Raw genomic sequence first — 26,600 nt, 5'->3', positions numbered from 1 at the left:
CTCTTGTTTGATTGTCTTCATCATTTTTAAGTGAAGTGTATGTATGTACAGCTGAACCATAGTGCACGACCTAATTCTTAAATAAATAAGACAGGAATAAAGCTGACAATGTTTAAAGGAGTAAAAGCAGCAGTGCAGGTGACACGGTCACACACGTGAGCTCGCGAGCTGCGTCATTTCTTTTTCTACGCGGTTCACGTGCCGCGTTCTTTCGGCTACACGCTAACGCGACAAATCACGCGTAAACACAGTTGGTGAATGTCCTTCCGGCGCCCCTTACTGGGCTTTATGTGCGTTTCCGGGTCTGCTGCGGCTTCTGCTGTGTTTTTTTTTTTAGTACCGAGCGGAGAGGAGATGCACACGGCACTTGAGTGAGGTAACTATATAAAAAAAACCGCGATTTTGTTTTCACACACTCCCACAACATGGACCCGAGCTGCGTACCGACGCGTAGCTAGTAGTCATGTATTTTATTTTATTTTATATGTTTTAAATGATACAACTGGAGCTGAAATGTGGAAGATCCCGGGCTTCTCGTGCCCTCGCCTCGCTTAAGGCGCACGTTGCGTTGACGTGTGCCTTTACGGAACCTGTAGCTTAGCTTAGCTTAGCTTAGCTTAGCGCTAGCATTAGCTTTATGGCGAGCATTAGCTTAGCGCTAGCATTAGCTTAGCTTAGCGCTAGCATTAGCTTACTTTAGCGCTAGCATTAGCTCTCGTTCTAATGTATGTTTTGGTTTCATTTACGAATATCAGTGCCAAATTAAACGGGTATAATATGGCGGATAAACCATTAAAAATGATTAGGTTTGTTTTTAGTGTGTGTGTGTGTGTGTTGGCTCGAGTCTCATGATTAGCATTAGCCAAGGGAAGTTATTTTAACGTGGTCAGCCACAAAATGACCACATAAATATTTAGTCAAATCATTAACTACAGTCTTGTTGAGTTTTTGGTGTAAAACTCTAACGGGATGTTGATTTGGACCGAGTAACTAATTAACTAGTTTAAATTGCTCCTTTCTTAACTTAACCCTTTTGACATACTGTTAATTACTTCAGTTTGTTTCAGACTTTTAATTCATGACCTGAACACATTTGTGTCTGTTAAAAATGTAAAGTAGTGCACGTGTAAAGTAGTTCACGTGGTAAACAGTTCACGTCACTTTCCTTGAGGAAAAACTTTTTATTATTATTATTTTTTTTAACTTTGTGATGTTGCAGTAGTGTAAGTGTAGAAAAGACACACACATTTGACAGCGTAATGACATTTATTACCCATTCAGTGTTTGTTTGTTTATTCTTTGTTTAGTTTGATTTCATTTTTAACCTTTACGATTTTTAATAACAAAGTCCCGTTTAAGTTTAATTACACTCGGGCTTTGTCCCAATCCCCGTTATTCTCTCTGCAAATTCGAACATTTCTTTAGTGGACTTTATTGTAATGACGTATGTAGTTTAGTGACACTATCTAGTGCAGTGACTCGCGGGTTAGGGACGAGACCCAGGACTGTTGAGTGCCGTAGTGACATTCAGTCACTTGTGTTGGTCACAAATGTCTGGGATTATATATAATTCTATAATAAATATGTTTAGCATTTGTTTATTTAAATAGCCTCACAAGTACAAATTGGGAAAGTAATAAAAAAAAAATATATTAATAAATAAAGTGCTGGTGTTTTTGTTTACTACGTGCAGTTGGGAAATATTTATTACTTCACACTGTTATTAAAATGTTTGGGAAACTCATGCTGATGTCATATTAAGTTATAAAGGATGCACTGGATGTCTGAAGTCTGTGATAGTTTGCAGTGTGTCACAATAACGATGTGTTTGCACAACGGTGTACAACAGCAAGGTGTTCGGGGAACATGTGTCTGTATCCATGCATTTGGATGCAGACGTACTAGTTAATGCAAACGGTGAGAACAGGATGCACTACAAGGTTGCAGATGATTCCTGATAACACCTGTACCGTTATTGGTGTTATCTCTCCTTCTCCCCCGAAGGTTTGTTGAACGTTTTAAACACAAGACGGGTTTGCGTAGTTATCGTACAGCTATCTTTGAGAATGGTGACCTCATACCAGTAGTAGTTAAATATAACACTGACCAGGGTACTGTTTGGATTGGATGCAATTTATAGATTGGTGTTGAGTAATGTTACCACACCAGAGAACATTTTGAATAACTATTAATATTTTACACAGGGTAATCTCTCTCTCTCTCTCTATCTCAAAGTTACAAAAATTTAAGTTGTAGATCCATGTCTATTACATCCACCTCATTTTAATACAAACTGAACCTCATTATGAGCTTCAAAAGTTGGTGGACCATAATATGTAATAGGCTTGACTTGTCACAGGGGAGTTTTAGGCAAGTTATTTGGTCCTCTTTGTTATTTATTTATCGTTATTTATTTTTTTGCATTTTAAACATTCAGTGCCTTTATTTCAGTCCGATGAGACAAAAAAAGTAGTTTTTCTTGTATTTATACTGAAGACAACACACAGAAACTCTTTTCCTTCAGGACGTAACGGAGGCTATTTTTTAGCACGCCTATTTAGACAAGGCTGTACATCACGAGTGCTTATATAGAAACTGTTGACTCTAGATTTGGAGACGTAAATCGCTCAGAGCGCTCCAAGAACTTACATGCCACGTCCTGTAAGAACGTGTGGCTGGAAAAAGTTCAAACATTGTGGATCAACAAAAGAACCCACAAGCTGTTTCTCAAATAAAAATGGAGTCAGACTGCTTAAGTGTGATGGATTTAGCTGATGAAGACGTCGTGGTTTGCTCTGGTCTCTTAGTAGCGCTTAGGGCTCTTTGTGTGAAAACAGTGTAATCTCTAATTTGTGAGCACTTACATGGATGTATAGTGGTTCACTTGCTATTTATCTGTGTGTGTGTACAGTATGTGTGTGTGTGATTGCCACTGCACTAGTGCACGACTTCAGAAACCACACAAGGGCCCTAATGAGTGTGCAAGAAAATAAATGAATTCAACTTTTCCTCAAGCCGCAGTTATTGTGTCTCCTAAGGAAGCTTTGTGATTGGTGTTTTATTAATAACACTATGGTATTGTTTATAGCCTGTAGACCAGTTAGCGTTTGTTACATACAGGCTTACATAGACTGGCTTGAGTTTGCGAATGTGCAGGGCTAGTGTCCGATACGTTTACTTAGTCATTAATCAAGACTGTATATAGATGATTACTGATGCCTGAATTATGTTTTCTTACTGAAAGACTTCTGGCTGTAAGCTCCAGATTTTTTTCTTTCTCCTCATGGAGGATTATTATTATTTTTTTTAATGCAGATTTTAACCTTTTATCAAATTGGTACTTTTCCAAAATATTTCTGCTGTGTAACTTTAGTGCTGCTGTTTAATTGAATGATGAAAGTCCAGACACGCTGTTTTTTTTAGGTAGGAAGAGGAAAGGTTTATCATTTGTCATTTTGTTTATCATATAATTTTTTTTTCTACGATGATCACTTTTAACGTATTAAAAAAATGGGCCTCAGACAGCTGGGATCACAAAACGAACAATCATGAATAAAGACTGATGGGAAGAAGTGGAAGGTATTGAGACTCACTTTCATACAAAACTTATTAAACTTGCTAATTATGATAATAGTAATAAGCTCTAAATCCTCCATCAGCAGTTTGTGGTTTACAGATTACCGACTAACCTATTGTACGTTTCTAAGGTGCCCTTTTAAAAAAAAACAAAAACAAAAAAAAAAAAAATCTAATTGAACCAGATTTGTATGATTAGTTGTATTTGTCTTCATTTACACTACTAGATTGGTGGTTCGATGGTGCTCTGTGGAGTTAGTAATCTATCACGCTGTAATACTTGCGTTTTCTGTTTCACACGTTTCAATTCCTCTCCAGTCGCAATTGTTTCTTTTTGCCCTGTTGTGACAATAACCATGAGCGGCTATAATAAGATCACGTCGGTGACCTTGTGTGTGTGTGTGTGGTTTGTTTGGAAGTGTATAAACTTTTGAGAACAGACCATTCTTGTCAAGGGATTAATGCTTCAACACGCTCGTGTGTGTAAAGTGGATTTCTTGACCGTGCGATTTTCAGGTTTTAGCGCAAAGCAGACGATTTTTGAATCACTGCCGAAAGACGTGTTGGTAAAAGTCAAAGAGAATCGATTTAAAAAAAAAAAAAAAAAAAAAAGGCAGGATGGAGGTGTTATTCTGACCTTTTGTGTGTCTGTTTGGTGAGCCAGGGTTAGTCTGGTTACTCAGTCACTCGTATCTCCATCATGTTGACGGAGCAACATGTCTTTCTTGACTCGAATGATGCACTATATACTAGGATGACTTTACATGAACAAATATCACAGCTTCAATCAGCATTTGTTGTGTTTTATTTATTTATTTATTTATTTATTTATTTTTTTAAATTTAGCAAGAATGAAATCTGTGCTTTCTGAGTTCTTAACCTTTTCTTAACCAGCCAATCATCTCTGAGACTTTTGAGTCAGCTCGTTCTTTTTACATCTGCCTTGTTGAATTACAGTCGAGCGTTTTGTAGTTACCTCTCGCCAAATCAGCGCTGTAATGAATCCCGACCCGTTTCATTACCTCCCAATGAACCCCGGCTCAGCGCCGTTGATGAGCGTTATGAGCTTCACGACAGTCGAGCCGATACGGCGTCGGTATCTTCTGGTTGTCGGTAATCTCTCCTGGCAGAGAATAAACACCCTGGACAGGACGTCACGCCATCAACACACACACATTCTCACACACGTTGACTTCACACACGCGTGACCATTCCAGCTTTCCCCTTCATTTCCCTGTCACACACTTTGAACGTTCAGACCATCTGTATATTTGCTGCTTTGGCGAACTAAAATCTCTGCACCACACCACACCGAGCTTCTCATTCTCGCATCATCATCAAATCCATCATTTTTGTGCTTCTTTATTACTTTAAAACATCGTTGCCGTCTCTGTTAAGCCATTTTCACACCGACGTGCGATGTTCCATAAGCAACTCGCAACGCTTTGCTTTGTACACCAGATGTGCATGCAGATGTGTGTTCGGCATTCCTTTCTGTGCCTTCTGGTTTTGTAAATGTAACGAATACAAATCATCTGCATCGAATCTGTCTGAATTAAAGTCTGTGTGTTTGATTAAAAATTGCTAATCCAATATTTATTTATTTTTGCAGACACCTGAGAGTGCTTTATAGAGATTCTCATGCTATTTGAAGCAACACGATCAAAACAGAATCAAAATCTGCTGCACTTGTTGAGTGTAACAAAGCTTAATGCTGATGAGCGTCTGAGCAGAGACACCGTGGTGCTTTAGCCGATGTTAGTATCGGGATGTGTGTTTGTGGTACTATGGAAATTCTGGTGTCCTGGCTTTGCATTTGTGAGCACATCTCCCCACGTCGTGACGTTACGCATTTCTAGTATATTTTTGGGTGTTTTATTTTTACAGACGTTCCCGTTTTCAGTTCTTTGTTGTAATGTCACACTTTAAAGCTCATTGAACTGCATTTTATACACATGAAATATTATCATCATCATTCTTACTATGATAAATTAGTTCAGCTTTATTGTTCTCTGATATATTACTTTCTTCCTCGTGCTCTTTAACGCTGGATTGTAGACGCTAGTCGTTATTAGTAGTCGAACGTTTCGTCGGCCAGTTGTTCAGGATTAAACCGTATAAATGCGCGGAGGTCACCCTGCTCATCGATCTGTAAGGTCTGTCGCTGTGGCGGTTTCACGTGGAATAAAAGGTTCTAGTCAAATCTGCCGCGAGCGTGTGCTTTTATTGTTATCGATCTGCCTGTGGGTGAATATCCTCCGAAGCTTACCTGCAGCTCTTATTTCTCTTCTCACAACAACACAAACACACAGCTTTCTAAACTCGTTCCGCCGGCCAATTAGCGTCTTTTAAGAACGATGATATTAACTGGCTTCACTTCACGGTTTGGTTATTAATCCCCAAGGCGAAACATGTCACCACTAGGACTTAACAGTTCCTAAAACTTTATGCCACGAAGCAAAAAGAATGGAAAACAAATATGTAGAAAAGACCGTCTTTGTTCTTTATAGTCTGTTCTGAGCGTATGAACTATATTACAGGACACGTCATGTGTGATGAGAGGTCGTGGTAGAGTGTACACAGAAAAACGCACAGTAGTCGCACCGTGAAAAATTTGTTGTGCAATACACAGTGCACTAGTTGACGCAAGTTCAGTAGAAGTGTCCATGGTCTCCAGTGTCTGCTTGTCCCTGGCTCGTCCTGTACCTGTAGCTGCCATAGTCTGCATGGCACAAATCACTCCCGGATTGTTAATTAACACGTAATTCCGTACTGAGGAGTGACAGAATAAATAGAACATCCACACGAAATACACAGGCCTGTGAAAGGAGTTTATTGTACTTCGGTGGATTGCGGCTGTGCATGAGATCGACATTTACTTGTGCTCATGTGACTGATGCCTCGACACAGGAATAGATGAGTGTTAAACATGTTGGCCTGAAGAACGATGGTTCAGACCAAACCAGGGCTCATTTGTCTTTACTAATGAGGTCATGAGGGAAAAATCCACGTTTTTGTTTTTATTTTTTTACAGATGAATATTATGAGTGCTGCTTTAAATGTCCCAGTGCTGCTAAATGTCCCAGTGCTGCTGGTCAGTCTTCAAAGTCGGGTATGAGATCCTAACCATCTAGAAAAATGCGTTTTATTTTGTCCGCTACATTTCTTTTTCTGGAATTGTAAACAGAGAAAACAGGAGCAAAAGAAAGAGAAGGAACATTGATTCAATTTCAATACGTGTACAGTAGTGTTAATTTCGTCAGACGAGACGAAATATGTTCAACAACCTTTTTTTTAATGACTAAGACGAGACGATGACAAGACTGCACCACTGTCCAAAAACGCTAAGACTAAATTAACATGCATTATTGTTGACGAAAAAAGACGAGACGAAAATGTTTTGTATAAAATAAAAACTAAGATAAAATCTCTCTTCATTTTCGTCTACAATTGTCTCTGCTTTTTCATCAGCTGTTACGCCTTTAAAATATTCACGAGTTCGTGGCTTCGTGCTGTTTAGTGTGTGCGTAGAAACAATTCGTCCACAATCCGCTCAAAAAAAAAAAATCTGGTCTAATCAGGCTTTTTGTGTTAAATTATATTTCCTGTCGCTGCACAGGCTCTTTTATTGTACATGACAGCTTATGTCCCGATGACCGGTCTTTGCATTACGATTAAAAGCAGTATCGATAAAGTAAAAAATGTGATGTGCAGTCAAGTTCGAGTGAAACATACAGTATGGGAAACACTTTTTTTTTTTACTGAAATGTTTATCAGTAATAATCTCAGTAATAATGTGTTATATTAAAAAAGACTACAATTTTTTGACTAAAACTAGACTAAAATTAAAAGACTTTTAGTCGACTAAAACTTGACTAACAAAAAAAAAGATATATGAATGACTAAATATGAGTAAAACTAACAAGGACATTTGGCACAAGACTAAAACTAAATTAAAAATAGGTGACGAAATTAACACTAGTGTACAGAACAATCTTGGCACGTTTGTCATTTAAATACCACAAAATATACTGTATGTAAACAAAATAAACCAGCAAGCTTATTTTTTTTTAAGAAGCAGTTTTCCATTTTTTTCTCCATCCTGTGCGACACAAACCAGAACCAAGCACCGGGTTCTTTTTCCTTCGACATTCACTAGAGCTTTACCAACATTTAGTGACTCAATCTGTAGAAAAAGCAGAAGTATGCAGAAGATGATGCGGATTCGCAGATGCGATGATGACAGCAAAGGCTTGGGCTGGCCAAAAATACATAAAGTCCACGTGAACTCGTTTGCCTAAAATGTGAGTGAACAATAACAAGGGTCTCGAACTGGTTACTGATTTTCACTCTAAGTGAAGACTGGGATTGTGTCTGCTTCATGTGATAACAGGAGATGACTCTCGCGTACCACCATCATCCTGTACCACCATTGAAAACTTGGGTCAGTTGATTTCATCCTATTTCTATAGATCAGTACGATGAACTATTTTATTATTGTCTTTCTGATTCTATATTTTTGATACAATATAGTATTTTTTTTTTAATTTCCCCATCCAAAATAACGGCCAAGCGCTTTACGGTCACTATGGCGACGGGAAAATGTTCTTGCTAGACACTATCGTTACTATCACCGCACACTAAGTTGTTGCCTCATTTGCACCTAATTTGCACCCCTATAAATTGTACATCACTAATATTAAAAGTGCCACTATAGTGTATATATTTATTTATTTTTCACGTAGTATCTTATGCTCATGTTTGATGATGCTCCATGATGATGCTCCATGATGATGCTAGAGCAGAATTTTTATATACTACATGGAATCCCAGACAGGTTTGCATCATTCTTAGACGTTTTATGACAAAGTACGACATTTTTCTCTCTTTTTTTTTTTCTTCCTCTCGCTCATTTCCCCCTGACATCAGATTTCGGTTCCTCATCCCAACCCACCCTTGTCATGTGACTCCTAGTGTCCCGACAGCAGGTTTGGTATCTGTTCTGAATTTGTGTGTGAGAAAATAAGTTTAGCGTTAATAAGTTTTGCCGGGCAGTTTTGAACCTGGATTTTATGTGACTTGTCAATGTTTATTAAGGAACTCAGAGAATGGAACGGTCCCATTTACTGTTGGTGATTTGGGCGAAGAGGTCCTCATTAGAAACTGGCCATCAGTCAGCACCCAAAACATGAGATCCGATCGTTGAAGCATTCATAACGCTGGATCTCTGCAAATGTTCACAGTTCACTGGTGTCAAGGTTTTTTTTTTTTGCGCTGAGGCATGTGGTCGCCGCAGTAGCTGATTAACTTAAATCCCCTTCTCCACCCACTCCTATGCATACAAGACCACATCCTCGCCCATATAAACCCGAAACCTCGCAGACGTAAAGGAGTTCCAGTCCTAGATGTTGCTATAGAAGAGCATTAAAGGCTGATCATCTCCGTCCTTCATCTATCCAGACATCTCTTTGGATGAAAGGTACGCAGCAGCAGGACTCTGGAGACGTGTTGCAGACTGAATCGCAGGTGCATCGTGGCCTGATGGTGATCTCGCACGAGGCCGCTCGTTATTGTTTATTAGAGTTGCCGGGTTTCCTCTCGGTTATTACACTTTATTGTTGATGTGTGGATTTGTCCGTGTGCACGAAAGGGCCTGAACATTCGACCCCTGTTATCTGTCGATCTGCTGTTCTGGAAGGTTACAGGGTTGAAAGAAGTATTTCAGGAAGTGGTACTGTTCCTATTTTGACGTTTCGGAATCTGTAATTCAAACGTTTTTGTGCCCCATTTTCACTTTTCTTTCTTTCCTTGTTTACCGTTTGCACACACAATCTACTTGTTGCGTGCTCTCGAGCGATTTCAGGACAAGTTGCCGTACCGCTGTTAAAACACCAGTTCCTGTGAACCCTTTTCTGATGTTTTGACAGGTTGAGCTCCAGACTCCGATACCCATCGACCCTAATAATAATAATCTCGCTGGTCATCTATCAGGGGGTTGTACGTGTTTAGTTTTATGGCGTGTCTGTTTATTTTTAAGGTAGGTGTGTGTCTTTTTGACTGAAGGATCAAGGATCTTTGGGCTCGGCTCTCCACACCGCAGGCGTTCTATCCAAACAGATTTGTCTCTTTGGACAGCTGGGATTCACTTGATGTTTCAGTTTACAGAACTGACCTTCAAGCGATCTGAATTTTATTAGGTAGCATTTTTCACACGGAGTCCAAGTCAAGTAAAAAAAAAAAAAAAAAAGCTTCAACAGTTCTGATACTGAGTACTAAACAGTCAGGGACTTTATGGAGAGATGCTGCGTGAGTTCCTCACATTTATGATTCACCTTTGTGGCCTCGCCTGGTATGATTTCAGTATTGCAGCATTTTTACACATCATTAGAGTATATGAAAAGATTCTAAACCGATATTGTAGCACCAGCGCCTGTATCGATGTGTCACTAAAGCTGATTCCGATTTCCGGAAAGTTCTGCCGAAGTTTGGTCAGCTGAAACCCTCACCCAGCTCCACTTTGCTTTAATTTCCCCAGTGGTCGCAGAGCACACACTGTTCCTCCTGCCATCTGCCATTGTGTTCAGAGGCATCTGCTCGTCTCTCCTGACCCCGAGGGCTTTCCAAAACATATGTAAATGATAGAAAGATTCACAGTCGAAGAAGAACGGTGTGCTCCTGTGGACTTTCGATGTTACTCTAAAGTTTAGCAGTTGTTGGTACATTAAGTGAAGCACGCCATTTGCTTTAGACAGGAGAGAAAATGGATCGTTCAGGTTGTACTAGCTTGTGAGTCACATGTTATTTTTAGCCATTACCTTCTTGTGTATGTCTTTCTGATAAAACTGTGGTATAAGACACCGGTATGGAGGCACAGATCCAGTTGAGAGAGCGAAGCTGCAATGAAGGTGAATCAGCGTTTCCTCCTGTCCGAGTGGCTCCATACAGCGGTTCTTTTCACTGGATTTTAGTAGTAGAAAACTACATCGATTTAATTTTTGCATTTAACATATGACCCACTCGTTCACCCTTAAGCTCTATACGTTTTCTCCGACTTTCCAGACTCTCTGTAGATGCTTGGTTAGGGTTAATAAACTTTGAACAGAATACCGGAGAATGCTTAATTTTTCATTTATAAGTGGACTTACGACGTAACACGGACCATGCTGTAAAAATGTTATCATGTCATGGCGCCTCGAGTGTCTTATAAGCCTGTTCACACTAATCGTGCTACGTTCCTGCTGTCTAACATTACCATCAACCCTAATTTCCAGGTCAACTCTAACCGCCTAGAAAATAGCTCCCCGTCTGTGGGCTGAACACACAATACGGCGTGCACGTGAGCCATCAGTGCCGTCTTGGCGTTTATGCTTCATGCTTCGTGCGTTAAAACGAAATAATGCAAACGACAAACTGCCGGTGCATGTTAAGAGATGAGACGAACCCAACATCTTGCTTTCATGAGAAGCTCCCAGAAGAGAAACCGCTACGATGGATCCGAAGCTTCACAGAAGTTCAATCAGACCTTGTGTCCTCAAGCTTTTCTTTGCAAAGCTTAATCTGAGTTTGTTTTAATTGATCTCCCAGTTGAGATGATTGATATCCATGAATTCTCAGCTCAGCAGGTGATTATATGTTATGTATTTCACAGGCCTGTCTGCCAGTTAGAGAGAGAGAGAGAGAGAGATTGCTAATTAAACAAACGAAGTAGGGTGATTAACTGGATAATCCAGTCAGCTCTATTGTAAGAACCGTCAATCTGGGTTCCATGTTGCACTGAACCGGCAGTGGACTTGATCTCGAGAAAGGCCGGAGAGACGAAGCGAGCACATGAGAGTCATATGAACTCAGCTGACTTAAAGACTTGGGGAAGTGGGTGTGTACGTTTTCAACTCAGTACCCTTTACTAGCAGAATCCCTGCCAATGTAAGCACTACACTGTTTTGTTCTTGTTGTCATTTTCCCCCATCTGTGCTCGTGAAATGACCTGCTCGAGGCTACCGCTGACCTTCTAATGCCCAACAGTGTTGTCACACACATTTTTTCCCCCAATTCTATGCAGAATGGTTTAAAGGTTTCCATAGAATTCAGCCTCGAGTTCGGTCGAGCCTCCTGACCCCCTCCAGCCTTTCACCAGATCAAACAAATACGTTCGGAAGCAATCCACGTCCTGTGCGTTTGGCGCCCACGCACCAGTGAGGAGCGTGTTTTTTGTGTTCGACTCGCCTCCATGCTGTTCAGCTCCTCCGCAGCCCGTGGTCCTAGAACACGTACATCCGACAGCATTTCAAAAGAGGATCTAATCCTTCCTGCTCTCTGCGTTCATTAATAGTACAGTGTGTATGACCTTCATGCACTTTCAGGTCTTTCAGTATTAAACTTTAATATTTAACTTGAATATAACTTTAAGGCTCGGCTTGACGAAGCGTTAAGGATTAGATCTAATAACGTTGATTTGACAGTAATTCTGGAATGATTTTGCTTGTGATTTCAGTTTCAGAGCAGAGTGAAGAGCTGGGGGAAAACATCTTTGGATCAGGACCGGGGCCAAAGTGGAGGGCCGTAGCTTTACGGTATGTACCGCTGTTTCAGTTTTACTTCGAGATTTGAAGGAATTGTTGAATTAAATGATGATAAATATTCGCTGCAATGCATCTCACATTTTTGCACACAGGGCACTTTTATCTTACTAGAGTGTGTACGTGTGTGTTTGTTAGATCTCATAGGCCTGCGAGGAAATGATCACTGCCTTCATGTAAGCAAATATGAGTACATTATTCAGAACGATCAGATAACGCGTTCCAAACAGATAAACGCAAGTGGGATGTTCGAGACAAAGAAAGGCCACATTCACTTATCTTTAGTATCTGTCCGGTCAGGGTTGCAGTTAGGCTAATAGTTTGTTGATATTTTGAGAAATTAGAGCCAACTACTTGCTTGAAAGTGTCTCTAGCGGGTAGAAACAACCACCGACCGTGTGAGTGGTATTAAACTTTTTAGGCCGCACTCACACTTTAACTCTGGACTTGTACAGCAAAGTGCCGCTTTATACCACTCCATACTGCACATGGACACTTTAAGGACAGTCACTAAATCATTTTAATTTGTACTGCCAATATCTACCATACGCATTTATGTATACATATATTTTATATAGTTTTTATATAGTTTATATTTTTTATTTATCTACCTCCTTTTGGTTTTTTTTTTTATCCTTAATTCCATTCCTTTTTATTTTGTATTCCTTTATATCTTGTATGTATGTGACAAAAAAAAAAAAAAAAAAAAACACGTCAGGATTAAATCTAAATCACAAGTACGAATATCTGGAGCAGTAAACAGGTACAGATGGTGTGATTTCATTTCATCTATGCAGTAAAAAAAACCTCAGAGCTTTAAGAGCGCTGTTATACAGTTACGGCTGTCAGAATTATTATTGCTCAGGCATCCGGACCTGAACATGTGACTCTTCTGCAACACCTCTAAGCCTCAGTGAAATTCCTTCATCCCCGGTCATCCGTGCCTCCTTTTCCAGCAGATTCCGGTCTGATCCAAATTGTCTCATGATATTTTTTTTTTTCCAAACACGCGCCTATGCAAAAAAAAGTCCCTTTTTGCAGGTAACAAAGAGCACATTGAGCAGGCAACACTGTCTTATTTGTGTGTCCTGATTGCCTCAGAATAGGCTGTATTATTATTATTATTCTATCCTATCTCCTCAGGGGTTCAGAGGTCACTCTAGTTACATGTTTATAAACACAGTCGATGCGCGCTCAGACGAAGGCTCCCGAAACGCCAAACCGAAAGCTAGAACGCCATCTCATTCGCATGTCTTTTTAATTTGCATTAGTGCGCCGATTGGGAAGCAGATACCCGAAGCTGTAAGTACTCCACATGATGTACTCGGGCAGGAGAATCCCATTGAATTGGCTCCCTTCATGTTTTAGGGAAGGATTATTATTATTTTTTTTTTAAGCAGCATGTGGCCTATCTGAGCCATGCTAGCGACACAGTAAAGATTTATTATCTGCTTTGAAGTGTAATAAAGAAATATTTATCTGTTATCTGTTCAACGTCGCTTAGAAATTGACTGCTCAAGGATATTACTGGCCTTAAAGCATGTGAGTTTTTTTTTTTTTTTTTGGTCCCCTTCTTCTTTCCCCCCAGGACTAATGACATGATAGTCTGATTGTGTCTGGGCTGATAGCAGTAACGGCAATTTCACAGAAAATTTCTTCTTTGAATGTGACGTAGTTCTAAGAACGAAGATCTCCTTTGTTGCGTCTGTATCTCTTCGAAATGAATCTGTTCTTTTCTTCTGCAACGCTGAAGATTGACACCTCTGCTGCTCCATTACCTTCTGTTGTTCCACTGATCCTTGAAAGGATGGAAAATCAGCGGGTTTTCATTCAAAACGCTGTTGGCTTTTTTCGCTCCTAATCCCTTAGCACATATGCATTTATTTCTGGATTTGAAGGCTGTGATGGAAACCTCACTCTCACGCTCTCTCGCTCCTGTACAGCGTATTCTTTTGTACACACCACTTCTCCATTACAACGTCCTCTTTCTGTCATAAGATTCTCCCACAACAGAATAGCAACATCTCTTTCTCAGGCTGTGGTCTTTTGTGCTGGTTCTGTCACTCATGCTGCTTTTAACGTGACCCTGGTCCCAGCCTCAGGCTGTTGTAAGAGGAAAGACGTTTATCGCAGGAAACATCTGTCGCTCGTCGTTGCTCTTAAAGCTCTTTCAAACTGTATGGTTCTGCCACGGTTCCAGAGCTTACCATTGCTTTGCTAGTATTTAAAACTAAAGATATATACATATGTACTTGCACATGTGTACTGACAATAAAGTTGAATCTAATCTAATATATATGAATTCAGGAACCTTGAGCCTGTCAGTATATTTGTAAGCTTCTGTATATAGTTACAGTTTCATCCTTTGTTCGTTAAAATGTTCCACTCTGTTTGGGTTTATGGTGTTCTGGTTGTTTGGTGGTATTCAGATAGCCAGATACCAAATATATATATATATATTTTTTCCGCAACTGTTCCCCTGCTTTCCTGCTTCAGTGTCTTAAATTCCAACATTTAACGCCACAAATTTTTTTTTTAATGTTCTAGCTCACTAGTACTTAGGCTGCCTCACTTTGCCTTGCACTTTGCAAAGTTTGTGCTTCAAAGCTTTTGTAAGAGCCTCTGCTGCGTCCTTGATTTATTATTGCCCCAGGACTTCAAGACCTTTCAGAGACATCTGTCTCTGAAACAGTCCAGTTATTTTTGTCTAACGGTGACTGTGTGTAGATAACCTGACTCGTATTGTCTCAATGATCACGGTCTTGTCATTTAATAATAGAGACGATATGTTTCATGCTGCATGAAAACAATATTAATCTTTTACCTGTTTTGTTTTTCATGTGTTTGCAGTGGTCTCAAAGTGAAGAGACAATGAGAGTTCACGTTCACACCAAGTTTTGCTTTCTCTGCCTCTTCACCCTCCTGTTCCATCAGTGCACCCACTGCCATGAAAGCGGCCATCACCACCACCACCACCATCACCACCACCACCACCACCACAGTAATGACCACGGCCATGACCACGACCACGACCATGGGCATGACCACGACCATGTCCATGACGACCACCAGATATCAAGGGAGTCCTATGTGGGACCACCAATTCACCTGATACCCGGGAACCAGAAAGGAGCTGCAGAGCAAGAGCAGCAATACTACATCCAGGAGCTCTTCCGCCGCTACGGCCAGCAGGACCGGCTCGATTTTCATGGTTTCCAGAACCTTCTGCTGAGTCTTGGACTAGGCAAAGTGCGAGTGGTGGAGCTGGATCATGAGAACCTGGGACATGACCACGTGGCCCATCTGGACCTTCTGGAAGTGCAGGAAGGCCTGCATTCACATTCACCTGGTCACCCGCAATCACATCATTCCCACCACGACCACAATCATCACTCTCATGGAGAGACCAACGGAAGCTCATGTAGTCCGAATCTCACTGCAGCAGTCGGTCCTACTGTTGAAGGCAAACCTCATGGACGGTCAGGCAAAGATGGTGACCACGATCATGATCATGACCATGACCATGACCATGACCAAGACCATCGTGTAGGTGATCATAAACACGAGCATGGCAGTACTCAGACTCAAAGCGTTGTTTATGACCATACGCATAACAATCATGAACACTCTCATGGTCACTCACATGACCATGATCATGAACAGGACAATACTCAGACTGAAACACCTGATCATGACCATACCCAGGACAGTCTGGAGCACTCACATGTTCACTTGCATAACCACACAAAGGAACAAACCAATGAGCAAACACAGGAAACCAATGATCTCACTGGACCCTCCTTAGATCACAGTAGCCATGAAGATAAGACACAGCCTCATCATCATGGGCATCATCACCATAAACACCCTCACCCTCACCACTCCCACCACACTCCAGACACTGTAACCCATAGGATCCCTACTCAAAACACCTCAGAATCCCTTCAGATTAGCAATTCTGAGGCACTCTCTCTCCAGCCCTCCAGTCAGCCTCCTAACTCCACTTCAAAAAGGAGCAGGAGGCCACAAAAGGGTAAAGGACAACGGGGGCGAAGCAGAACACCCAACCCTACCGACAGCTCTGTAGTCGCTGATAGTGCGAATGAGCATGATCACGACCATGACCACCATGTGCATCATCAGGGGCAGTCCAGCAAAGAAAAACGTGCAGTACCAGCAGAGACGGGGAACCCGAACACCTCATTGGCTAGTCGATTTGAAGACGTTCCTCATCTGCATGAGGAGGTAGCTCACTTCATTGTTATTGCATTAACTCTTGAATTGTTGTGAACCGTGGCTCACTCTTTGTCCTCGTCTTTCAGTGTCTAAATCTCACCCAGCTCCTGCACCACTACGGCCTGAGCCCCGACTCGCTCATTTCCCCAGCGCAGTTCACCTACCTGTGTCCTGCCCTGCTCTATCAGATAGACAGTCGCCTCTGCATCCGCCATTATCATCAGGTCGACATTCAGGAAGCGCCTCCAACCTCAGGTACAAGCATGCGTTAATAAATTCATCACACAGTCCTCGTTAGTTAACGCTTTAGAGGTGAGTCCGAAGACACCACGCTCACATGTCGGCTTAATCTGCACCTGTGAGCTTTTCAACATTTTCCTCACATATGTGTAAACAACTCAAAAGTCTGCACTAATTTTCCAATGCACCATTTGACCACACAGATCGTTTCTAGTACTGAACGGACACAGAATGGCCATAATGTAGTAGGTTTGCTGATACGAGTCGAGTAACTGAATCCAACCAATGTAAACCAATCAAACGTGTAGTTAACCGTTTACCTCGGAGCACAACTACATTTCTATTGCTGCTATTTCTCCCAGGAACGTGTTTTTCTTTATTTTCAAAAATGCTGTTTTTTGAAGTTAAATAGCTCTTTATCTAAATTTATGTGCTATTCTAATTTAAATTCTTCTCGTCGCTTGATCTATAAAACCGTCGTGGTTTATTTTCTTGGTCTGGGTTTCGTTATCTTCCTTTATGTTTTAAGGTTATAAATCACTGCAATAAAGTAGTAAAAATCATGCGATTCGCACCGAAATCCCCCCCCACCCCCCACCCCTCACGAGGCAATCGACAATACAAAAATAACCTACTGCAGGAGGCATTCTGAGCTGTTGACAAGTTCCCATGTTTACTGCCGGTAGAGTAATTCAGACAAACACGAGATTAAAAATAAATGCACTGCCACCATACAGAACGTATACAGACATCTGGGTTTATTTTGGTCGCACAATATAGTCGATAGTCGCACAATTGGAACAGAAAATGAAACAAATTTTCAGAACGGCCGTCGGACTTTAATTTTACATAATGTGCAAGAGTTCAGTGTGAATGATATCTTTGTCTTTGGCTACGTCTTCCCTAAGGTAAGTGATCACATGCCTTGCTCCTGCTACGTGGGAGTGAACACTGGACATTTCTTACATGTGCACAGAATGTTATCGGTATTGAAAAGATGCATTTGCAGGTACTCCAAAGTGGGCCTGAACTCCAAGCCAAAACCATGGCAGAAATTTTGTGATAACGGTCTGTTCTCCAGGTCAGATACTGAACCTCCATATGATCTGAGCAGGTCAGCCATAAGCTTGACGTGAACTCATGCAGAAAACGATCTCGCGTAAACAGACGATCCACCACGTTATGTCTAGACTCTAGAGAATTGATTCATAAATGCGAGTCATTCAAAGCGAGCCTTACTTTATAGAAGTTAAATGTAATTCGCCTACCATTACTATGTCACTGCTCTCATGATTTAAAAATTCCTCATTAGTTTTTCACCATCACATTTTATTACCGGCTTTTTAGCCGTCTGGTTAGTTTCACATCATCCTATGGTGTCTTTACTATCGACGTGCAAGCGTTGTATCGGCAGCGCTCACCATTTTTAATATCAAAGCTGGGACAGAATTTTGTACCATGTAAATGCAGCTTTATTTCTTAACAGTTTTTATTTTTTATCGCCAGTCAGTTCATCCGAAGGACAGCGAGACTTTTTTGTCACTATTTTTTATTACCAATCCATTAAAAAGCCACAGATAAACTACTGATTCACACACTGATAACTAGGCCAGTACATCAGTAATTAATTGTCACTTGTACTAGTCATTAGAAGTGTGAAGAAATGTGTGTGTTCGAGAGAGAGATGAAGAGAGACGGAGACACACTCGCTGGACACGAGCTTGAGGGTGCCATTTATTAGGCCTATATAATTAGTGCAGTGTATCTGTGGGTGATTGCTTTTACCTCCTGAGACAGTGTGCGCTTCTCTTAAATGAGCGTGGATCCTTTACAAGTTTATAGTTATTCATTTTCTCAGTTTTAGCAAAAGAAAAAAGTGCTAATTGCATTTTTTAATGATTGCACATATTAATGTGGTTAACTGTAATTAAAAGATCACAATGCGGAGTCACAGAGTAATCGGTTCTTTTTTAAAAAAATTTTCTCGTTCTTGTGAGCACTTTCAATACTTTTTAATTATTTTTTTTCTTTTTAATCTGATCTCAACACTTGTCCAGAAATCAGAAATCTGTGCACTGATTAAATACAGGATTAAATGAACGAATTAATACCTTGTGCCGTTTTTCAGAACAATAGTAATCTGCAGTTGTTATAAACAGTGCCTCCCAATGAAAAAGCTATCAAAAGTGTCCTCAGAGTATGACCTCCAAAACTTTTAAATAACTCTCATTAAAATACAATTAAAGTGATTGCCTAATTAAGCTAATTAAGTTTTTACCCCGTACATCTATTACCACTTCAGCATATCTAATCAGGGCTACCATTGTGAAGTTTCAACAAATAATCTTGTGTGTAGTCTCACTGTTGGGTTAGTCTGAGCGCGTTCACATCGAGTCGACCGAATCGAAGGGAAATGTTTTTACTTTGGTTTGGTTTTTACATTCAACAAACTAAAACGCAAAACGAGTATTTAGGGCTGGAATTTTGTGGATTGCGCAAATCTCAAAATTCCCAAAGAGCTGGTTTCATAGTTTCTGCATTTTGTATCCAGGTCTTGCACCTGTGCAGTTCTATAGCTATGTTCTTTGGCTCATTTTGCACTTTGAGTAGATCAGAAAAATCACACACCACCACTGAACTGTTGTCTCACTGTAATTAAACCACACCCCACATGGAAGCGGACCGAACACGTCAAGCTCAGATCCCTCGAGTTGTTTCACACTCCCGAGTGTGACCGCGGATTTCTCTCCTGCACAAACAAACTCCATCTGGCTTTGATTCAAACTGATAAAACGGTGTGTATGAGACCGCACCCGTAGACCATAAAAATGATCAGAGTATAGAATAAGTCAAACTCTGGGTCAGCTGAAAGTTGTGACGTGATTCCCGTCCACGTTCGTGAAACTTCACCCCCAGGATCTACAGCACCCTGTGGAGAGCTTAGAAAACTAATTCCGGACTGCAGACCTGAATGAGTTTTCTCTTTGACTTAATACACTTCTGCTAATCCACAACTTAATTTTACTACTCCTGAGCTCCCAGTGTTCAGATCAGGCAGTGTGGCTGCTTCTTCTCTTCAGACCTGCCTGATCCAACCTGATGCCCTACTTCTGTCTGGAGTCACTGCTACCGGATGGCTCGTGGGACCGCTACGGACAGAACCACTTGAAAATCATGCCGCCGTTTGACGGCTTTGGAAACAAGGAATTAGTGTTAAATCTATAATGAACAAAGAAATGATACCGATTTATAAGTTGCTTAAAAGGTCCTAGTTGCACTGCCCCACTTGGCCATATACAGTTTTAGAAAGGGCATTATTTATAACCCCACTCTCCGATGCCACCCAGATGACGATGGACTCCATATTGAGTCTGGTTCCTCTTAAGGATTCTTCCTTGTATTGTCTCAGGGCATTTTTCCTTGCCGCTGCTGCCTCAGTCTTGCTCATTCGGGGAACAATATAAACTTCATTTTAAACTTTGGAATTTCTATTCAAATTTTTTTTTACATTACTATAAAGATGTTTTGAGTCAATGTCCACTGTTAAAAGTGCTGTACAAATAAAACTTTATTGAATACTTACTGATCATATTAACGTTTCAGCAGCACTGAGTACTTACTCTTATTGTTTCAGCGTGGGTCTGGGTGTGTGGCTTTGTGTCCATCACCGTGATCAGCCTGCTGTCCCTGCTGGGTGTCGTGCTGGTGCCCATCCTCAATCAGTCCTGCTTCAAGTTCCTGCTCACCTTCCTGGTGGCACTGGCAGTGGGCACGCTGAGTGGAGATGCCCTCCTCCATCTGCTGCCTCACGTAAGACGAAAGTGACTTGTGTTTAACAGCCACAGACGGCATGTGCACCGCTTTATCGGGCATTTTGATTGTATTTTCTGTCCCAGTGCACTAAGCTCGTACCTTTTTTTTTTCTAGTCTCAAGGAACCCATGACCACGGTCAAAGTGAGCATGAGCTTGGAGAGGAGAGCGTGGATCTGCTCACAGAGTTTGACGGCGTGTGGAAGGGTCTGACGGCGCTGGCAGGAATCTACCTCCTGTTTATCATCGAGCACTGCATCACGATGATCAAACATTACAAAGACCAAGGGGTATGAGACGGTTACAGACAGCACAGGGGGATGAGGATGGGCAAGGTCTATTCAAATCTACCAACTAGTGGCCAATGGGCAAATCATGTGGGTTATAAGGACCGAGACAGTATAGCTAGTCAGTGAAAGACTGATAGTGTAGAGAGTAGAACAGAAGTGTTAAAAAGAGCATGTTGGTATATCAACACTAGCATTAGTATAAACACATACTGGTACTAGTAGAGTGTGAGTGCTGGAAAAAACATTTAATATTCTAACGCATTTAGCTAATGCTAGCTTAAGTGGTGATGCAGTGATGAGTGGAAAACCTGTAGAATTTGATATAAGCTAGATTGCAGCTAGAAATAGCTGTAGAGTTGTGTATAATTAATGTAAGTAAATAAAAATCAAATGCGTTACATTGGTTTTAATAAAATGGCGCTCACTTATTTTCTGTGTAGTAAACCTAATATGACAGACTGACACACACGCATTGACCATTTATAGACTGTTTGATACACAGGTTTTTGAAATGTCCTGGCTTAAGAGAAGGGATCCGATCCGAAAACTAACCCGAAACACTGCAGTGCAGCTCAATTAGAACAGAAAGGAAGGAAAGTATAGAAAAGAAGGAGCGTTTTTTTTGCTATAAAGTTGTTCTCTCTGTGCAGGGTGGCTTCTTTCAGAGGAAAAAGAGAGGCAAGGATGCGAAGATTGGGAAGAAGCTGTCAGATCACAAACTAAACAGGCGCTCAGATGCAGAGTGGATGCATTTAAAACGTTTAGACGAGGGTAAGTCACTTATCAGGCAACTTTTCAAAAACTATAAGGCTTATTACAAGATTTTGCAGACACCCTTTGAGGTATAAAGTTACTGCTCATTGAAGCAATTTGTGAAAATGTCTGAAGACTTTGTTTAAAACCAGCCTGTGACTCAGCTCTTCAGACACTACATAGTAAAATAACAGTTTTTTCCCCCTTCTTCTTTTTCTACTTCTTCTTCAAAATCCTATTTCTGCAATCAGCTTCCCAGAGCGCCACTCCGATGATGGAAGAGCAGCCTTCGGATTCTCCCAGCAAGACGCCACTGGCCATTACGGACACGGAGCACCCAGAAGACGCTGAGGGAAACAGTAAGAAGGCCAAAACAAAGAAGCACGGCCACGGGCACTCGCATCACGACCACTGCCATTCAGAGAAGGACATGAAAGATGCCGGTATTTCCAGCATAGCCTGGATGGTCATCATGGGAGACGGCATGCACAACTTCAGTGACGGATTGGCTATAGGTAAGGCAATTACCATGTGCTTAGTCTGGAAACAATAACAATATTCAGTCTTCCTTATATGTACTAGAATAACAGTTAATAACCAGACAACAATATGAAAACCGACCTATGGCAGAGCTGTGTTCTATATTGCAGGTGCTGCGTTTAGTGCCAACATTACAGGGGGCATCAGTACATCTGTTGCCGTCTTCTGCCACGAGTTACCTCATGAACTGGGTAGGTCATTTTTCAAAACTAATGCAAACATTGACTCGGTCGAAACTGTTGGAAACTGGAACACACTCCAGATTTAATCTGATTATCAGCATTTCCATTTAAATGGTAACCTTGAGCTGAATCAGGTCTATTAATAACTGACATTCAAGAAGAATCTCAGTCCCTGTGATCTTAGGTCAGTTCTGGGAAGTCTAGTACAGCAAGACAAGGTTTTATTTCCCCCCTTGCAAGGGATTTTTTTTGTAATCGATTCAATAATTCATAATTCACACCACACGGGTGCTGGAGTCTTGATACATGTCTTACTTGTACCTTGTAGCATTATTCATATACTCTCTTGCTTAACTTTTCTGCACCCGGAGGATGAAAAGTGATATCGATCTGGAAAATGTTACGATTTTCTAGTAACAGCTACCCTGGGAGAGAAAAAAAAAGCTGTATGAACTGAAACTTTCAGCAGCAGGAAGCAAAACACTACAAAACTTTCTTCTGTTCTCACAGCGGTCATAGAGCCGTGCCTGAACATTCAGTTATTATATTAATCCTATTCTCTAATCTAGAACGCAGGAGAGAAGTAACTTTATTGAAATGTTATTATTGTTAGGGTTGTTATTATTTCACAGTTCCTGGTCTTTTTTTTATTTTTTTTTTATACACTGTATGACCAAAGGTTTGTGCCCCCCGACCAGCTCACCCATACTTGCATAATCCTCATTCCGGATTTATTCCCCCTATGCTGTTATAACAAGCTCCACTCTTCTGGCACTAGATGTTTTGTTGGTTCATTTACAAGCACATTAGTGAGATCAGACGCAATTCATCCCAAACGTGTTCCTTGGGGTCGAGTCAGTGTCACGGCTCGAGCTCTTCCGGTCCGACCTTAACACACCGTGTCTTCACGGAGCTCGATTTGTGCACAGTGATATCGTCATGCTTTTGTTGTTCCAGTGGAGCGAAATTGTAACGATTGAGCATTCAGAGACATTCTGTAGAACCGTGCGCTCCAAACTTTGTGGCAACAATTTGTGGAACAGCCACATCTGGGGGTCCACATACAAATCCACTAATCCTAATTACTTACTGTAGAAGTGCACGTCCAGCATTCTGAACAAAGCCAAAATATGCATGGCTCCTAATATTTATTACGCTAATGTATAGAGAGAAAGGAAGGCCTCTGACTTCTCGACCCTGCTGTACCTACTATATTGTCTCAGTAAAACAGGTTAAGCTGGCGTTAAGGGCGCTGCCAGTCAGCGTGAATCACTCCTGGTGCAGCCGGATCTTTTGTTCCGTGCAGCAACAATACTGTACTGCAATATTTCTCCTGCTTATGTGAGTAATGGTTTTTGGTTTCCAGAGATGCCTCTTGCATCCCATATCGATTGATCACCTCATCCCAGACATCAGCTGGGGAGCAGAGAGGTTCCATCTATCTCTCTGTGTACGTCTGCGTCCTTTCATGTTTAAATGGAAGGAAAACAAACAGTACCCAATATGTCTATGCCATAGATCGATCAAGTCTGAGACAAAATAAACCCAAATATTCTTTATAGTGTTTGGGTTACCTGGCAGGACTATCTGTTTATTTTTGAGTTCATACAAACTTGTGTGTATCCTGTGTGTTTGATAATATTTTTTTTTTGACCGACTTTCACGGGCGCGTGTAGTGTTTATTTTTGCCATCTTAAGGGAATGATGGGTCTACCAGCACCTCTCCACGAGGCACGGCACAGTGGTAATGAGCGCTCTTTAGCACCTCGAGGCGCAGCTAATTTCCATTGACGGCTGTTTTAATTGTGCCTGTCGACACAAGGGAAGTTGGGAACCAGCTCGAAAGCGCTGCGCAGTTGAGGCTGTCACGACTCCACCAGTTTTTTTTTTATTTGAGATGGATTGATGCATGTGACACATTAATGCATTCTAGACAGTAATTAGCAGGGAAGGAGGACAGGAGACACGGCATAACGAGAATCTAGGCCAACAATCGACTTTTTCTGCATTTTTACTCCGTCTTGCTCGGGGATTGAGACCGAGTGCCAATTGGCTATGTTCATTTTTAGCCTGTCACCTAAAATAACATGCTATTGAGATTAGCGCAATGGAAGCGTGTACGTTCTCGTGCCCGTCTGCTGGGTCGTCCTTGAGTAAGCCGGTGTTTGTGTGTCTGGTGTGATGTATAGGTTTGACTCTGTTCTTGTTTTTGCCTGTAGGTGACTTTGCAGTGCTGCTGAAGGCCGGGATGACAGTAAAGCAGGCTATTGTGTATAACTTGCTGTCAGCTCTCATGGCCTACTTCGGCATGCTGATCGGCACAGCCGTGGGTCAGTATGCGCACAACGTCACAAGCTGGATTTTCGCCGTCACAGCTGGCATGTTCCTCTACGTGGCCTTGGTGGACATGGTAAGAATGAATACACTCCTGAGGAATTACAAAGTAGAAATGCCATTCAATTTCTGTTTAAAAAACAAAAATCACGTCCAATCACGTTCCTACACATCATGCGGAGGTGGAGCTGGAGTATTTTACAGCTGTAAAAAGTTTGCATGAATGTCTGTTCAATCTGACATCGTCCATGTTTAACGACTTTTCTTTTGTCGGACAGTTGCCTGAGATGCTGCACGGCGATAGCGAAGAACACAAACGCTGCCAGCTGGGACACTTTGTCCTGCAGAACGTAGGCATGCTCACAGGCTTCGGGATCATGCTGCTCATCGCCATCTTCGAGGACCGCATCGTGTTCAACTTCGACTTCTAGCTCCGTCTCCACGCCGGCAACGTTCTCCTCCGGAAAACATGGCACAAAGGGTCCTCCTGTCTCGTTCGTGTCCTTGTGTCTTCATTTGCTCTCCAAGAGGGCCTCGGTGGCTTATGGTGGACATGCAGACAAGAACATTTACAATTTAGCTACATTGTCCTCTCTTTCGAGTAAGGGTTCAAAACCTGATTAAGCACAACACAGATGCTGAAACACAGACCTCTCTCTCTCTTTCTAAAACTCTCTCTAACGCTCGCTCGCTTCAAAAGCTCAAAGCGCATGTCCCAGTGCTCGTCTTAACGTGGTATCGGTATCCTCTAAATATCACTACATATCACTGAGAATGAAGTCCCAGAATTGAAGGAGTTTAATATCATGATGGACAGACTGTTGAGAGGCAGCTAGCACAGCCAGCCATCCATCCATCCATCTATCTATCTATCCGTCCATCCATCCGAGTGTAGTAGTCCAGGAAGAAGAGCTACGTTTTCACTTGTTAGTACACTTGCAGACCCATTAATGAAGAAATGTGACGTCTCTCGTTGTGTTTTGTTTTGTGTTGTCGAGCCACAAAGTAAGAGCCTCAAAAAAAAAAAAAAATCGATCACAATTTACATACTGTACCCGGAATGAATGGCAGCCATTGTTTGTGCCTGGCTTAAAAGAAAAAGAAAAGAAAAAAAAACCTCTCAAAACTGTGCTCGTGTGCTTTCCAGCAACAGTTGCATAGATTTGCTTGCGTTTCATTATGCTGTAGTAACTCTACTGTTCCTAGACAGAGGAAGTGTGCTACATTGATCACTCCATGCAAATCCTTTCATCGGTACATCATCAAGCTGAGTATTCGAGCATTAGTCCAAAAAAAAAAAAAAAAAAATGCAGCGTTTCGGAGCAAGTGTAGATTAATGTAAAGGCAAGGTCGAGCTGCTATGCGCTAGTATTTAGTAAACTGTGATTTGTTGGATCAGCCAGATCACTACACAAGGTATTTATTTGTGAGCAAGCCCACACTTTCTTATTGGTTTTTCTTTTTCACACACACACACACACACACACACACACACACACACACACACACACACACACACACACACACACACACACATATATACATGTAATTATTATTATTTTTTTTAATGAATCAAATTTTGTCTACATCATTCCTGCCCGTTATTTCGCTCTTTGTTTCAACTTGTTATCCCAAGTCAAACCGAGGAATTTTCACATCACCCAGGGTGCCGACTCTTTCAGTACGACACTCAATCAGAAACAGTTCTTTGCCAGCGATTAGCAGTTTGAACATAAATTCATCCTAGATTAATCTTTCGACAATCCAAAACCCTTCGGTTCGTTATCCAAACTCCCAGGTCGCTGTATTGTTTTAATTAGGATAATTTGCACTTACAGAGAGGTTTCCTTTCTTTGTAATCTAAAAGAAATGATAGATAGAAGATATATTTTCATTTTCGGTGTTGACGTTTGGAAGATGCTAAATCACTTGTAGACTTTCCCACTGTACAATCCATGGGCCGTGTGTCTGCTGATCGATCAGCTTCCTCAGCAAACACTCCTGTTCTGTGATCTGTTCTCTTCAATGTATGTAAAGATCAGTCACCTTCATCTCGCCAACG

The 26,600-nt window shown here is 41.4% G+C and overlaps 1 protein-coding gene across 5 annotated transcripts; it reads left to right on the top strand.

Annotated features, from left to right (window-relative positions):
• Positions 1 to 224: 224 nt before the first annotated feature.
• Positions 225 to 26,080, top strand: slc39a10 (solute carrier family 39 member 10). Of its 5 annotated transcripts, none has more exons than XM_060875777.1 (11): positions 225 to 376; positions 12,068 to 12,146; positions 15,003 to 16,397; positions 16,475 to 16,643; positions 20,263 to 20,438; positions 20,556 to 20,729; positions 21,380 to 21,500; positions 21,734 to 21,997; positions 22,133 to 22,213; positions 24,424 to 24,614; positions 24,817 to 26,080. In XM_060875777.1, the coding sequence occupies exons 3-11, from the start codon at positions 15,024 to 15,026 to the stop codon at positions 24,967 to 24,969; spliced, it is 2,703 nt and encodes a 900-aa protein (XP_060731760.1). In that variant the 5' UTR covers positions 225 to 376; positions 12,068 to 12,146; positions 15,003 to 15,023; the 3' UTR covers positions 24,970 to 26,080. The 5 variants fall into 5 exon arrangements, with proteins under 5 accessions (XP_060731760.1, XP_060731763.1, XP_060731761.1 ...); XM_060875778.1 differs by lacking the exon at positions 225 to 376 and adding an exon at positions 7,894 to 8,020; XM_060875781.1 differs by lacking the exons at positions 225 to 376; positions 12,068 to 12,146 and adding exons at positions 13,394 to 13,454; positions 13,657 to 13,694.
• The last annotated feature ends 520 nt before the right edge of the window (positions 26,081 to 26,600 follow it).

Source organism: Tachysurus vachellii, chromosome 8 (assembly GCF_030014155.1).
Source record: "Tachysurus vachellii isolate PV-2020 chromosome 8, HZAU_Pvac_v1, whole genome shotgun sequence".
NCBI classification, from domain to species: domain Eukaryota; kingdom Metazoa; phylum Chordata; class Actinopteri; order Siluriformes; family Bagridae; genus Tachysurus; species Tachysurus vachellii.
The sequence above is the reverse complement of the archived record's forward strand: the minus strand, read 5'-3'. Positions and strand labels throughout refer to the sequence as shown.